This window comes from Argopecten irradians, chromosome 16 (assembly GCF_041381155.1).
Source record: "Argopecten irradians isolate NY chromosome 16, Ai_NY, whole genome shotgun sequence".
Lineage (NCBI taxonomy): Eukaryota > Metazoa > Mollusca > Bivalvia > Pectinida > Pectinidae > Argopecten > Argopecten irradians.
This window is the reverse complement of record NC_091149.1, coordinates 28,003,883-28,018,752: the sequence shown is the minus strand read 5'-3', so window position 1 is coordinate 28,018,752 and position 14,870 is coordinate 28,003,883. Positions and strand designations below refer to the sequence as shown.

The window sequence follows — 14,870 nt, the reverse complement described above, 5'->3', positions numbered from 1 at the left end:
GCAGATTAGGTTTGTGAGGGAAGGTGAAACAAGCATATCCAGATCTGAGAAGTCAACCGGAATTATCGGCCAGGCAGGGGACTAGAGGCTAGATCTCAAACAGAGATTAACTTTTTCCGGATATTGTTCCCACCAACCTCAGACCGGACATGGTCCTATGATCACCAGGAACAAAGAAAGTCATCATTATCGAACTAACAATCCTATGGGAGGAAAGGTGCAGTGAAGCACATGAAAGGAAGAGGGCGGAGTACGAGGCACTGCTGACGGAATGCAGGGAGCAGGGCTGGCATACATGGAACTATCCTGTTGAGGTTGGATGCAGAGGCTTCCCCGCACAGTCTGTGTGGGGTGTGCTTTCTGCATTAGGGTTGTCGGGAAGGACCAGGAGGACAGCAGTGCAGAGGATGGCTAAGGCAGCAGAACGATCTTCATGCTGGGTGTGGATGAAGAAGGACACCAGTAGCTGGACACCCACCACCGACGCACAGTGACTGATCATCACTGTGGACCCCCCATCCTGAAAGTGTACAGAGTAAGGGGTCAAAACACGCAATGAGGGATGGCCTCGGCTGAGGACATCGGCGGTTTTGCAGCATACCATCACAGCTGTATTTAGGTAATATTGCTGTAGTGAAGTGTTTGTTATTATCAATATCAGTAAATGGTAAAACAGACGTGACCTTTTTGGTTTCTCTTAACTTCTTGAGACGTTCATAATTTCGCAACGGTTTAAATGAGGATTTGGTCATTTTCCTTTGTAGGAAAAATAGACTTGTATTCTGTTCCGAAAAAAATGTAGGGCAGTGAGAGCATTTTAGGCTTCGAACGCATGCCTCAGTTATAAAGCACTATAACAAGATCAAGGGCTCCAATATACATGAAGACACCAGACGAACCTACCACAGTCTCTCAAAACACGCACCACACACTTCATACACGCTACAAATTGCAAACATGGGATGCCGTCCTTACATGACCCTGGCTGTTAATAGGTCATAAATTAATCAAACAAAAGTATTGTAGGACGCTGGAAAAAGATCCTGTCGTACCAACATTTTGTGGTACAATGTTTGGTACTATAAAACATACTGGAAAGATATCCAATGTTTCCTTACTGAAAAACATCGGATGGTTTGGGACAAAGTGCCAGCCACATTTTTGACACGATACCATCCTGAATAGTTAACTGTCAAAATGTTACTCTTTTTTATTCCAACTTTGACAAAGAATGTATTGGTCAGGTTCCAGACTGCCTTCGCTTCAGGACAAACTCACAACTCAATACCAATATCAAAAGAAAGATCATCACCTCGTATTTAATTTTGTAGTCTCCATTGAAAGTACATTACGTCTCTTGCTAAACCAGGTCTCGTACAAACACAACTTTGTACCATAATGAGAACATATCCACATAGGATGGGAGGACCCTGGCTGTTCATAGGACGTTAATTAATCGAACAAATAATTATATATAATTAATTTATCGGGTATAAAACCTTGAAAACAACTCCTCTATTACACTACACAAAGTGCGCACTACTCTATTCTCACAAGCGACATGCCGCATGCACAGGAGGCCGTTCTTGCATGATTCTGGCTGTTAAATGGACATTAATTTAATCAAACAAACAAAATCGATCTTAGCTCTCTTCTCCGGCTGTTGTACGCCCTAAGTTAACAGCGGAGACCACTCTTTTGTCACACCATCCCGATTCCTGAAATCATGGGCCCATTTCAATGATTATTTTCAAATCAAAGAGTCCAATTCCAGTATAATGATAATTTTTCAAATAAAGTAAAATAATTTCTTGCAATACCATCTTTATTTTTGAAGACTTTAAGAACTCTACATCTGAAGATATCATCACAGGTTTTACAACAAATGAGAAATGAAAATTTAACTAATCAATTGTACAGCGATTTAATTGAAAATGGAAAAAACCGACGAAATATACCATTCAAAATTTTCTTTATTTAATTATACTTCATATTTTTTAATAACAATTTCACCTTAATAATCAATATCGCTGTACATAAAATCAGCGAGTTCTGACAGGCAAATATCACATTAATGTATTAGTCATTGAACAATTATTATTCATTTTAACAAGATTTCATAATTCAAACGGTCCTTCGAAACGGTTGTGAAACAGGAATAATTATAAAAAATCATTTTGGTCCTATCCTTCAGGTTTCCATGTGACCAATCAATACCAATGTGTAAATACAAAAAAAGTATAATTAACATCCGTCTTCAATTGGAATATGTATATATATTGGCATCACAGATACAAAATTATATAAGGTGTAGTGCACACATCGTTAATGAAGGACAGCTATGAAGATGGTTGTGAATTAATAAAGCATAATTTTAGTAGATAGACGATCATCCAGTAAAATACAAAACATAAACTAAGTATTACAAAACGTAGAAGAAAAATTTGAATAAAAGACATTGATCGTGAATACTGTATTAAGCACTTTAGTGCAGCACCCCAACCAACGTTTTAAAGTCTCAATTTCTTTTACTCCGAATTAATTGCAGATTTAAAATATGAAACCCGATATTGGTTTCTTTATTATATTCATTTTACAAATCAAGCTATGACTGATTCTGTACATTAATTTTGAGTTCAGATTTTGGTCTATTAAGCACTTCGCTCAGTTGTTTTTTACGTCACTTGAGAGACGAAGTCTCAAGTGACCTATTCTATTCGCCTTTCGTAAACAATTTACATTTTCGACTTCTTCTCAAACATCGCTGAACCAAATTCAATGAAATTTTGCACAAACCTTCTAAGGCATAAGGCCAATCAAAATTTTGAATTTTGTGTGGGGGCTGTGGGAGGGGCCAAAAGGGGTAAAATTGACTATAATTTCAAAAATCTTCTTCTCCACTCACAGATGTGATGGAATTAAATACTCTTCACAGATAGAAAGGTCTAAAGGTCCTTTACAAAAATTATGAATTATATGACCCTGGGGTCTCGGGTTTCCCCTTGGGGTCTCGGGTTTCCCCTTGGGGAGGGGGTTAAGTTTACTATAGTTAAGATAGTGAAAACCCATTTTGGAGCATTATTTGGCAATTTATAATAGAAAATTAGTTAAATATTATCAGAATTATCCCTATGAAATGGCCATTGAATCCTATTAACAAATTTTCCATGACTGACTCAAAGGGGCCTTAGGGGCGGGGCCAAAAGGGGTCAAATAGACTAAAACTTCAAAAATCTTCTTCTGAAATTCTGGAACTGGTAGAATCAAATACTCTTCATAGATGGAGAGGTCTTAAGGTCCTTTACAAAAATTGTGAAATATGACCCTAGGGTTTCATGTTTCCCCCTGGGGAGGGGGTCAAGTTTACTATAGTTTATACAGGAAAAACACATTTATGACTGTTATTTGCTTATTTTTCATAGGAAATTAGTCAAACTGGGTTAGAATTTTTAGCCTGAGACATCATTTTATCATCATATCCATATCGGTCCTGGCCGACCCCCAGGGGCCTTAGGGGTGGGGCCAAAAGGGGTCAAATAGGCTAAAACTTCAAAAATCTTCTTTTGAATTCACCGATTTGATGGAACCAGATACTCTTCATAGATTGGAAGGTCATAGGGCCCTTTACAAAAATTGTGAATTTCATGGCCATGGATATCAGACTTTCCCCTGGAGAGGGGGTCAAATTTACTATAGTTTATATAGGAAAAAACACATTTATGAACAATATTTGCTTAGTTTTAATAGGAAATGAGTCAAACTGGGTTAGAATTACTAGCCTGAAATAGCATTTTAACACCAGAGGGGCGGGGCCAAAATGGGTCAAAATGGCTTAAATTTCAAAAATCTGCTTCTGAATCCACAGATTTGATGGAACCAAATACTCTTCATAGATTAAAAAATGAAATTTATAAAATCACTGACACTGACTGACTTCTAGTTTGGTTTTGTTGTTTAATGTTGGCAAAGCAAATTGGAATTTTAAGCATAAGGTTTGGTAACACTTAACTATCAAAATGAAAAACAAAAAATAAAAATTCTAATACGAAGGTTCAACTTTAAAGTTAATTCTGATTCATGAATACTTTTTACAGATTTGAACCAACTTTGCAATGCTTTTTCTGTAGCAGCAGGTGACCGCTAAGGACTCTTGGGCCTCTTGTTTAATCATGTAAGAGCTCCGAGCCCAGTTATTAAACCATTAAAATTTTACTACTGTAAATCAGCTTAAATTCTCGATTGAGACTTCTTAGGTTCTACTTCACCATAATTTGAAATATTTTTTCAGCGAATTATTGAGCATATTTCATTCGCCAGCAAATTGCCACAAATTTAATGGCAGCAAAAATAAATTGGTTGACAGAATAATTTGGAAAGACGCTGTATAATGGAAGACTTTGATTTCATGACAAGAAATAACCCAGTATTATCATTATTGCAAGAACTGTTAGCTCCCTTGCGGGTATGTATTCATTGTGGCGTCATTATTTTCTGGGTGCAATTCACATTTTTTTTATCCGTTGTTTTCTTAGACTCGAAAATACATGACGTCAAAATCAATTCCCACCCGAAAGGACAGATAACTCTAGTAATATGCAAATACAAAATAATTGATGCAGAAAATTACTAGACCTGGTCAACGGAAAACTAGCTTGATCACATGGGATAAATTTTTCATTTCTCATTTGCAGCAAAATTTATGATTATATCTCTCGCTCATAAAATCAGTAAGTAAGTAAAGAATAGAGTTTTTTTTATATTTTATAAAATTTTGTGAAATTCGTATTAGACGTCTACCACAAATTATCTTCTCTTGATCTGAAAATTGTCGCTACACTGTGATTAATGTGTTGAAGAAGATAATATGTTGAAAGTCTATCTCACTAGACATTGTAACATTTCCTCTGTATAGCATTGTGTGCATCGCTCATCATTGTGTATAGAACCAATCTGATCATTTAAAAGAGGATCTGACAACATAGCATAAGTCAGTGTAAACCAATATGATTTTCTGATACAGCAGGTCAAACACATCCTTCGAAGAGAAATAGAAAACTTTCAACGTCACCTTAAACTATCAAAATCATCAAAAAATCAAAACTTAGCGATTACGCTGTCATCCATCTTTGATGACCATAATATATATTACGGTCACCAGTGTGTGCACAGTAAAAAGGGTCAATATTCGGAGGATTCTTTATACCACCTTTACATCAGATCAAATGCATTTTCTTCACCTTGCTACATGTACATCAATCTAAAATAATTAGATTTTTTTTATTCTGATAGCTTTTTGAAATTGTTCCATCCCAAGACAAGATTCTGGCAGCACCAATTTGATTTGCCATTTCCAAAGGTCACCAGAACGTGACCCCTAATGGGATGTGGTCAGATCCTCTTATCAAACATAGTGATAATAAGGATCTGCATTTTTAAACAGATTGGTATAAAATTACTAAATAACAAGGACATAGTCATTCAGATTCCCCGCCAATGGAGATATCAAAGCTGAAGTAAGTTTGATTGTGGAGACTTATGTGTATGAAAAAAAAAAACAGGAAAAAGGAAGTTGAGCTAAAGAAGGATGGAGTATAATTCAAGTAGAGCGGTAACGGAAAAAGTGCAAAAAGTGAAAACCTAAAATAGCAAAAGGTACTATTAGACCATAAAAAGAATGTGTCTATGAAGTTTCGTGGAAGTATCTCTGCTGGTTTTAGAGTTATGCTCCGGAAATGAACCTGCTACAAGAATATGATATTTTCAGCAATGTTTCTATGGTTACAGAAAAAAGCACAAAAAGTGAAAACCTAAAAATAGCAAAAGGCACTACTAGACCATAAGAACAATGTGTCTATGAAGTTTCATGGAATCTCTGCTGGTTTTAGAGTTGTGCTCCGGAAACTATTCTTACACAAAAATCTGCCATTTCAGCAATGTTTCCATGGTGACAGAAAAAAGTACAAAAAGTAAAAAAAAAAAAACTTTAAATAGCAAAAGGCACTACTAGACCATAAGACTAATGTGCCTATGGAGTTTCATGGAAATATCTCCGTTGGGGTTTTGATACACCATTTTCACTATTTTAAGATTTTTAACAGCACTTGCATACTGGTATTTTACACTTCAATGCAATTGTTGTTTTCACCGTCAATAAATAAAAAAATCAACAAACTACGTTAACATTTTAGAAATGATTAATATTTATTAGCTCTGCTAATATGCATTTTCAAAATGCATTACATTACTAGAAATATAAAATAGGATAAATATCCTTATTAAAATATGCTTAATAAAGATAAAGCTTTAACATAAAGACCAATTACAACTTTGTTTTTGCCAATTAACTCGAGCTATTCAAGTAGCAGGCAACATTTACATACATATGAACATGAAGTTGGATAAGTTTAAGTTATTAATAAATAAACTTCTTTTGAAATAGATTTGCATGATATCATGAAAAATTATAACTAAATGCCTTTATTATGTTTAATTGGAAATCTTCTGATATTCCTCACATGAGCTGCATGAGAGTAGCTCTGACAGAATAAATGTGATTCAAGGATTGAATTGTCAACTATAACATTTGATCACAGGATACATCCTAGTAGTAAATGCCTGAAAACAAAACCAGCTGGGTATTGAAGAGAGACATGTGAAAGTCTCATCACCAAGAATGGAAAGTTACTCTAGGAACACCTCCTTCCTGGAATGAAAGCTTATTTGAGAATCTGTTATTTACCTCCTTCCTGGAATGAAAGCTTATTTGAGAATCTGTTATTTATTCCTTCCTCGAATGAAAGCTAAATTTGAAAATCTGATATTCATAACAATACACCAGAAGTTGACTGTGTATTTTAGAATATACACTTCCTTCTTCCTCACACGACAAATTCATGTGTTATGTGGAGGTTCACATCATCGCTGTTGCATAAATGTTCAGATCCCCATTCACGTTGTTGTACGGTTTAATTTTCAGGCTCCATATTATGTCGGGGCCACGCGCATGAGCTGGTTTAGTGTAATTGGTGGTAGAAGGACACTGTGACCTCTACTTAACTTTGTCAAGGACTTGTGTAACTTCGGTGAAGCGCCGAGAGCATTTCGGATGACAACCTCTGGTAGCAACAAGTCTTTTGTGTTGGACTATAAAGAAAAAAGGAACAGACAGAATTTGAGAACAAATACTTGCGATAGAACAGCACATAGTGTGATACATTTCAGCATATTTTAATTTTTTTAATACTTCGACAATTAAAGTCCTAAGGTAATTGTGTTTACTTGAGCAAAACAGCCGGGATTGCAGGAATGAAACCTGGAAGCTGGTGTTCTGTAAGGAATTGATATCTTGACAATTTGACAAACAATGTTTATACTGCCAAATATCACATCTAAATAACAAATAATTTATCTCTGTCTATGTTTGTATTTGACTAGAATGTCTAAAAATAACAACATAGTTGTTAAATGTTGGGGTACAAATTTCATGACTTACTGTTTGGAACTTTTCCGCAGGGCCTATTTTCACGTTAATCTTTGAAGATTTTGAAGTAGCCATTTATAAGACATGCTCCGATATGTAAAACAGATTTTATTAATTTTTCGAGATATGAAATTTGGATGAATCCGCGAATTTAGCGAATTTGAACCCCATCAACGATACAGTACATATAAACAGACATCTGAATTGTGATGACATGGAAACAACTTATGTGAAATATGTAATCAAAAAGATAAAACTTTGATAAATGAAGTTAAAGTATCTTCTTCTATATATTTGTATACATATAACTCCAAGTACTTAATATTTTTGAATTTTAGATATGATGTTTAGTCATTTAATAGTTACAATAAACAGTTATAGTTTCTGACGTAAAAAGATTTTTTGAAAATAAGCATGCAAATGATGTCTCAAAAACCACTAATTTATAAGTATAATACATTCAAAGTCAGTGATGATTTGATATCATTTGTTGTAACATGCATAGAATGAAGATTGAATAGTGACATAATGGAAACTGCAACCAAGCTACCATCAAAGATTACATGCTGGAAGTCATATATCAACCAATACCAAGTAACTGCCGAGCAAGAAATCTAGTAACTAGTGCTGCATCAGGATATATATTGCTGTGCAGAGTTATCTACCCTTAGTAGCAGAGTTACCTACCCTTTCCCTTAATATCAAAGCTATCTATCTTTTGGAGCAGGTACAATTACATGTTAAAATGGAACTATCATAAATTTCACTTGTTTGAGAAAACTGCATCTTTTAATTATTTCTTATTTTTGACAATGATTTAACTACAATATCGTGAGATCACAAGTAAAAAGTTTGGAGTTTGTTGAATTTCTAATTAACATGCACTTGCGCATTGAACAATTTTCATTTCATATTGAAAACCACAACCTTGCAGCTGTATATTGTCTTCCAAAGCTGTGTATTCTATGGAAAATCAAGCAATAGGTATTTCTATTCTACAGGATATATGGTGCGATATATTTAAGGTCAAAAGGTCATTCCTGTAACAAACCTGTGGAGGCCAAGTCGGCTAACAAATCAATGTTACTCAGATAGCGAGAAATCTGTAGGTAATTTCATTAGAACAGAATGACATGATATCGCATAGAAAGTAAGATGGCTTAAAACTCAATGTTTATTTATATAGAGCTCAGACAAAAATGGTGCTACATATACTGAGCAGAGAAATGAAATCCATATCTTGTACAAAAAGCTAAGACAGAACAGAATTAGGTATAATTGTATAGAAAGTAAGGTGGTGTTCAAACTCAATTTGAAAAAAAAACAAACTCAATTGTGCAGGGAAACTTTAGAGTGGTTTAAATAAAGCCAGATAAAAACTAGAAATCCCATGAAAAATATGAAATCTAGTACAATATCAAAGCAAATTTAATTCATCTAAAAAAAGAAAGGTGATTGAAATTTTGATCTTTGGAAAACTGATACATAATTTGATGAAATGTGTCAAATGAAAAGTTGAAAACTAATAAACACAAAATAAAACATTACCCTTATGATGTGGACTTCAAATCAATTATGATTTATATGAAAATCAATTATGTTTTATACAAAAATCAATTATCATTTATATGAAAATCAATTATGATTTATACAAAAATCAATTATGATTTATATGAAACTCAATTATAATTTATATGAAAATCAATTATGATTTATATGAAAAACAATTAATGATTTATATCAAAATCAATCATGATAATTTACAATATATTTCCACAAAGGTTCAATATTCACTTTTTGATTGCAAATTGAAATACTGTGATGAATGGAATGAGCGCTAAGATATCCTGGGTACTTGTTCATGAAAGCCTTACTTCTTATGAAAGTTCTTGTCAAACGACATTTTAATACTTCATATATCTTATACTTTTGAAACATATTTATTTTTAATAGTCAAAGAACTGGGTAACTAGTACACTCTTGCTATCTATTATTTGAGACCATGGCACCCACCTGAAATGTTCCTCCAATATGGATATCTATAGTATTATTGTACAGTGGAACCTCCCAAAACCGATCATGGTCGGTGCATATAATTTTGGCCGCTTTAAAGAGGGTTCGGTTTGGAGAAGTGAACCGAATACCGATAATCACGATCCGGATTTAATCGATCGGAAGTCGTTTTTTACATTAGTGCACCGCATTTATGCCTAGTGTTCGTTAAAACCGACCATATTGATTGTTAATGTGAATGTTATCACAAAAGAGAAAAACATACGTTTAAAAGGAATGGATTACAGCAAACTTGACTTTGTTACCGCTTATAAACGTAGTTTAGTTAGTTGCGTGAATGTTCTTGGGGATGTAATTCTCGTCTGCAACCTACATACGACCGATCGCTTCCGGTTACGTCAATTATCAAATTATATGGTCTAATTACACGATGATCAGTCGATGCTGGTCTTTATATGACATAGTCATTTTCTAAAACAATACATGGCTTCAGCTTCTTCATACAGATAATTTACGTTATCCGACAACTACATATGTAAATAAAAAAAAACGGTGTAATTTGAATACGAAACTTTCTCTTTTTTACAAGCTCTACTTGTTTTCCTACAGTAAACAAACCGCGTGCACATGGTAGACTATTAAAGTGTACACGGAATGGTTTGGCATATATGGCTTGATAAATGCGTTATTGGATACAATTTAGAATGGACAAAGTACTAGTTTCATAGTGATTACGGTATTAGAGATAATGCGACTATTCTCTAGAACACACCTGAAGCCCCAAGCCATTGACCCCGATTCGGGACCCCTGACCTGTGACGTCATGAGGACAACGGGCCCTGCTCTACTCGCATAAGATAGAGTGGCGATTTTCGGTGTCTGCCATCTAATAAAAACTATCTGTTGGTAAATACCGATTTTAAATACACAAATACCAGTGTACATGTCCGATACCTAATTAATATTATCCTCAGTCACAGATATGAGTTTAGAATACTCTTGAAAATAGGGATTTATACCATGCATATATTGATGTACCTCTCGTAGATAAATGAACATCTCTGCGCGATTACTGCATAATTATACACAATAAAATGTACATAATAATCCACGTACGTTGTAGAAACCACATATACATCATTATTATACCAAGGATTATCCAAAACCTGTCTCGTGTCGTTGAATGTCTACTTGTCAAACTCGCTTTATAAATTTCTGACTTTTTCATATAACCTAGGCCTGTCAATACGAATTATGATGGTATGATTCTAAACAGATTTTTTTTTTGCATATATGTAAATGCATCTTTTAACTGCGTTCTAACTGAAATCGATCCATTTTTTTTAACAAAATACATTCAGCTTTCATATAATACAGCATATCCGACGACTTGTTGATATTTTGCTCAAGTTCAATCATTAGTGTCTTTAATTGAAAAATAAATCATGCACGGGTCAGACGAAAAAAATGAGATTGAAGATGTCTATGTCTAATCCGAATATCTAGTATCAAAATCAAAGTACTTCCGAATTGCCAATGTCCTGCTGCGTAAATCTCTATACCTGTATACTGCAGTAACTAAAACGCGTGGTCAACAGAGACTTATAAGGGGGCTAACCAGATTACGTAAGAAAGGTGTTTAGTGACCTGTCACGCGTTGTTGATTAGCTCTCGTCAGGTGTCAAAAGTAAGATCACAGGTAAGTTAGCGATAGACCATCATGTAATTGTTGTATAACGTCATATTTGTTTACACTTATAAATCCTTGGTTTACAGTAAAATATACCGTCCGTACATACATGTAACAAGTGTATCAATCACTAGATGTATATATTTCAGAAAGACTCATGCATATACATTTGTCTTGTATATATGTTTCTGGTTACATGTATATGTATTGTAATAACAGAAACTACAAAATTATTTACAAATGGCATGTCGAGAAAGAACAATGCAAATATAATGCACAATGTCAGAATTTTGATATTTCTGATAGTTACTAGATTTCGGATATGCAATTCTTAGTGAATTTGGTCAATATCGATCATTATTGAATACCAATAATGATAATCTATATGACCAAAAACTGTACCGTTGAAGATTGTTAAAATAACACATGTCGGTTATACAGGTACTTGTAGCTTTAAAAGGAAGAGAGACTTGTTACAGCTATATATGAATTATATATCATAAATTCAATCTCTCAAGTGGTTTCCTTTTTTTTTAAATATTGTTTACCCCCCCTCCCCAAATTTATGTCTATGATATTTACGTGTATTGAACTATGAAATACATTTCACACATTTTTTTTTCGTCATGCTGATTCTTGAAATCCATAGGCCTAGTGAATTTTTAATTATACAGAATCATATTCAAATGGATAATTATATGGCCATCTTTTTCCAAATTCGTCTGTTAGATCACATAATGCAAATTGAATATTCTCGAGGTCTGTTAATTAAGTAAGCTGTTAAAACAGACATAAGATTTCTAGTTAAAAGTTTGTATACAAGGTCCACCTGGCTTATACCAGAACATGTATAACTTATACATGTTTCCTCTAATCTACTTATGTATTTAGCCTGATTTCAGTTGCAATATTTCCTATTTTATATATAATTAAAACGTCATCTTAACTGTATACTGTATATATATTTGTAAAATTCTCGTAACCCCATTTCAGGAATACATATATGTCCCACCTTTGTGCAATAACCCCACTACCAAACACCTCACTGCCGTTGTCCCCGTGACGTCACATCCGGTTATTCCCCAAATCAGCGTGAGCGGGCCGATTCCCTGATTAGCAGTCGATATACAGGTAAAAATCGAGCACTTCGGAGGGCGGTATCTCGGTACTGAAATGGCCGATTTTGATGCGGTTTTCAACATTCTTGTCAGGAGATCAAAGAGAATAACATATCTAAATATTATTTTCCGTTCCGTGTACACTTTAAATAATTACACCACCATCTCGGGTATAATTACTGTGTACCTATAGCCTTCACATCTGTATACACGCCCCAGGACATGGCATGCGACAACTAAGGTACAGGTACGTGTGTATTTCACGGTCGCTTGATCAGACCTCAATGCAATCTATCGGTGTCGCTCAGGTAAGGCCCGGTTTTCAGAAGTGTATTTTAGTTACATTTGACTATTCCGATCTTAAAATCGGTCCGGTATTCGGAATTGGAGGGATCGGTATTTGGGAAGTTTTTTATTAATACTATTAATAAAGAGGAAGTTTAGTTCCGTACATGGACATCCATGTTCGGGTTTCTATAGGTGATCGGTTTTTGTAGAAAGGTTTCGTATGTTGCGGGAGGTATCCCCTGGTATCATGTGAATATGTCAAATTACAAGATATTTGTTAAGACGAATTATTGAACCCAGTAAGCCCACCCACGATCCATTGCACCAGCCAACCCACCCTCACCACCCCTGAGAAGTGACCTGTTAAATATGCCAAACAGTCGCCCACCCCCTTCAACAACCCCGCACATCTACACTACCGTTCCAATACATTGAGCCGTTTAGATTATATATAATTAGATCCAGTAGATTCAGGTGTTGTCCAAGATGTTGTTTCCTACAAATTAAACAGGTTATCAATAATACCTCCGACCCCCCACCCTCAACATTAGGTGCTGGTAGGACATAATTACTAACGAAACAGAAAAGCTGAAAAGTCTTACAGAGGGAAGTATTGGGAATGACAATATACATTTATTAACATTACACCATTGTTAGATCCAAATTGTTTTCAATGATATCGGTTGAGAACGGAATAATCAACATTTATATATACTTACCGAGGTGTACTGCTGCATCTTTTTCTTGGTCAGATCGTAGTATTTACAGTAGTTTTCATGTTGTCTCCTCACCTCCGATGACTGTGATGACGATTTGTGAGCGGGTGGAGGGGGTAGAGGGCGCTCCCACTGGTAGTCATGGCTATGGGCCGTTGTCCTCGAGTACAGCCGAGGCAATATAAACTTGGTCTCCTTCTTCACATGTTTCTTCCTGTAAGTACATGTTCATGTGAAACCATCAGATGAATAGCAGAAAAAAGATCTAAAGGATGAAAATTCACAGAAATCCACAAGTTTCAAAGCGAATAGTCGGACAAACAAAGGCTAAAGTCGGTAAAAATGGTGTTATGAAATAGAAAAATAAAATCTCCCATCAAAATCGCTCTGTATGCGAAGAAATTAATATATATTATAGTGGAAACCCAATACGTCTTACCCACAGGCTATCAGTGCAGTTCACTCTTAACATATCGCGTTGTACATATCCACGCAGCCTCGTTTTTTCTAAAGAGTTTAGGCGAATTTATATTTAGAACTGTGCTAAATTTACACGGGGCTTCCCCATAATTTCAATGGTCAAAATTGGACACTGTAAGCAGAACTTTGGCCATCATATATGGTATACAAGGACTTTTTGGAAGACCAAAGAACGCATTAAGACTGGTTTCCTTTGCCCCGACTATTCGCTTTAATATAATTTCAGTTATACATTTGTACCAAAAACTCGTCAAGAAGGCTTTTGTCTGATCTTTTGCTTTCAGCTTGTAGCACCAAATAGATTGGGTGCCATGTCATGATCAAAATACTACTTTTTAAACAATTTGAAAAAGAACATTACAAATTTTGCAAAAATAATGCTGTTAGTATATAACCAACATTTCGGCATCATTTAATTCTTAAATTATTATACCTATAAGTAAAATAGTGATAACTATGGATCAGTGTAAGTCTGTACTGTAATAGTTTTCTATTTTCTACCTTACATATTATATATGAATATATATATAAGATCTTAAGTGAGTATTTATTTCATATGAGATTTTATGAACAAGTCTTTTTTTCAAAAGAAAGTTTTTATTTTTGCAAGCCTTAGGCCAACAATTTGTTACTCTGTTATTGGAATCTTGACATCACATCATTTTTCCTGACATCATTTTATTGTTTCTGTCACAATGTCACAAAGAATTTCCAGCAAATGAACAGGGCTGCGGAAAAACTTTGAAATGTACTCGTCCGTCGGACAAGTGCTTCATCACAATCTACTCGTCCGAATGACATTTTTACTTGTCCGTTATATTTGTCAGATAAATAAGTAGATGTGACTGTATATATTAGCCTACAGCGGTTTTAGATATATTCATTTGATTGTTAGAACTGTATTGATGCCGATTCGGGATAACATGACTAACAGACAGTTTTACAAGAAGACCGACAAAACATTTAATTCCCAAACAATTTTGTATGGAAGTGTTAAAAAAGATATCTTTTTAAAGGGTCGATATTTTAACTTACTTTCCAATGTAGTAGGTATATATTATTTTTAACTCCATTAGCTTCTGGTA

At 34.8% G+C, this 14,870-nt stretch overlaps 1 protein-coding gene across 2 annotated transcripts in view; it reads right to left on the bottom strand.

Moving 5' to 3' along the window:
* Positions 1-6,035: 6,035 nt before the first annotated feature.
* The window catches only part of LOC138311047 (uncharacterized), a 68,161-nt gene continuing 59,326 nt past the window's right edge, over positions 6,036-14,870 (bottom strand). The window contains exons 35-38 of one of the 2 annotated variants that reach the window (XM_069252477.1): positions 13,309-13,519; positions 8,532-8,583; positions 6,740-7,143; positions 6,036-6,696 (exon numbers count right to left, since the gene is read on the bottom strand). In XM_069252477.1, coding sequence (XP_069108578.1) covers positions 7,049-7,143; positions 8,532-8,583; positions 13,309-13,519 — 358 coding nt within the window. In that variant the 3' untranslated portion in view covers positions 6,036-6,696; positions 6,740-7,048. The remainder of the gene's footprint in view (positions 6,697-6,739; positions 7,144-8,531; positions 8,584-13,308; positions 13,520-14,870) is intronic. The other variant, XM_069252478.1, reaches the window with a different exon arrangement.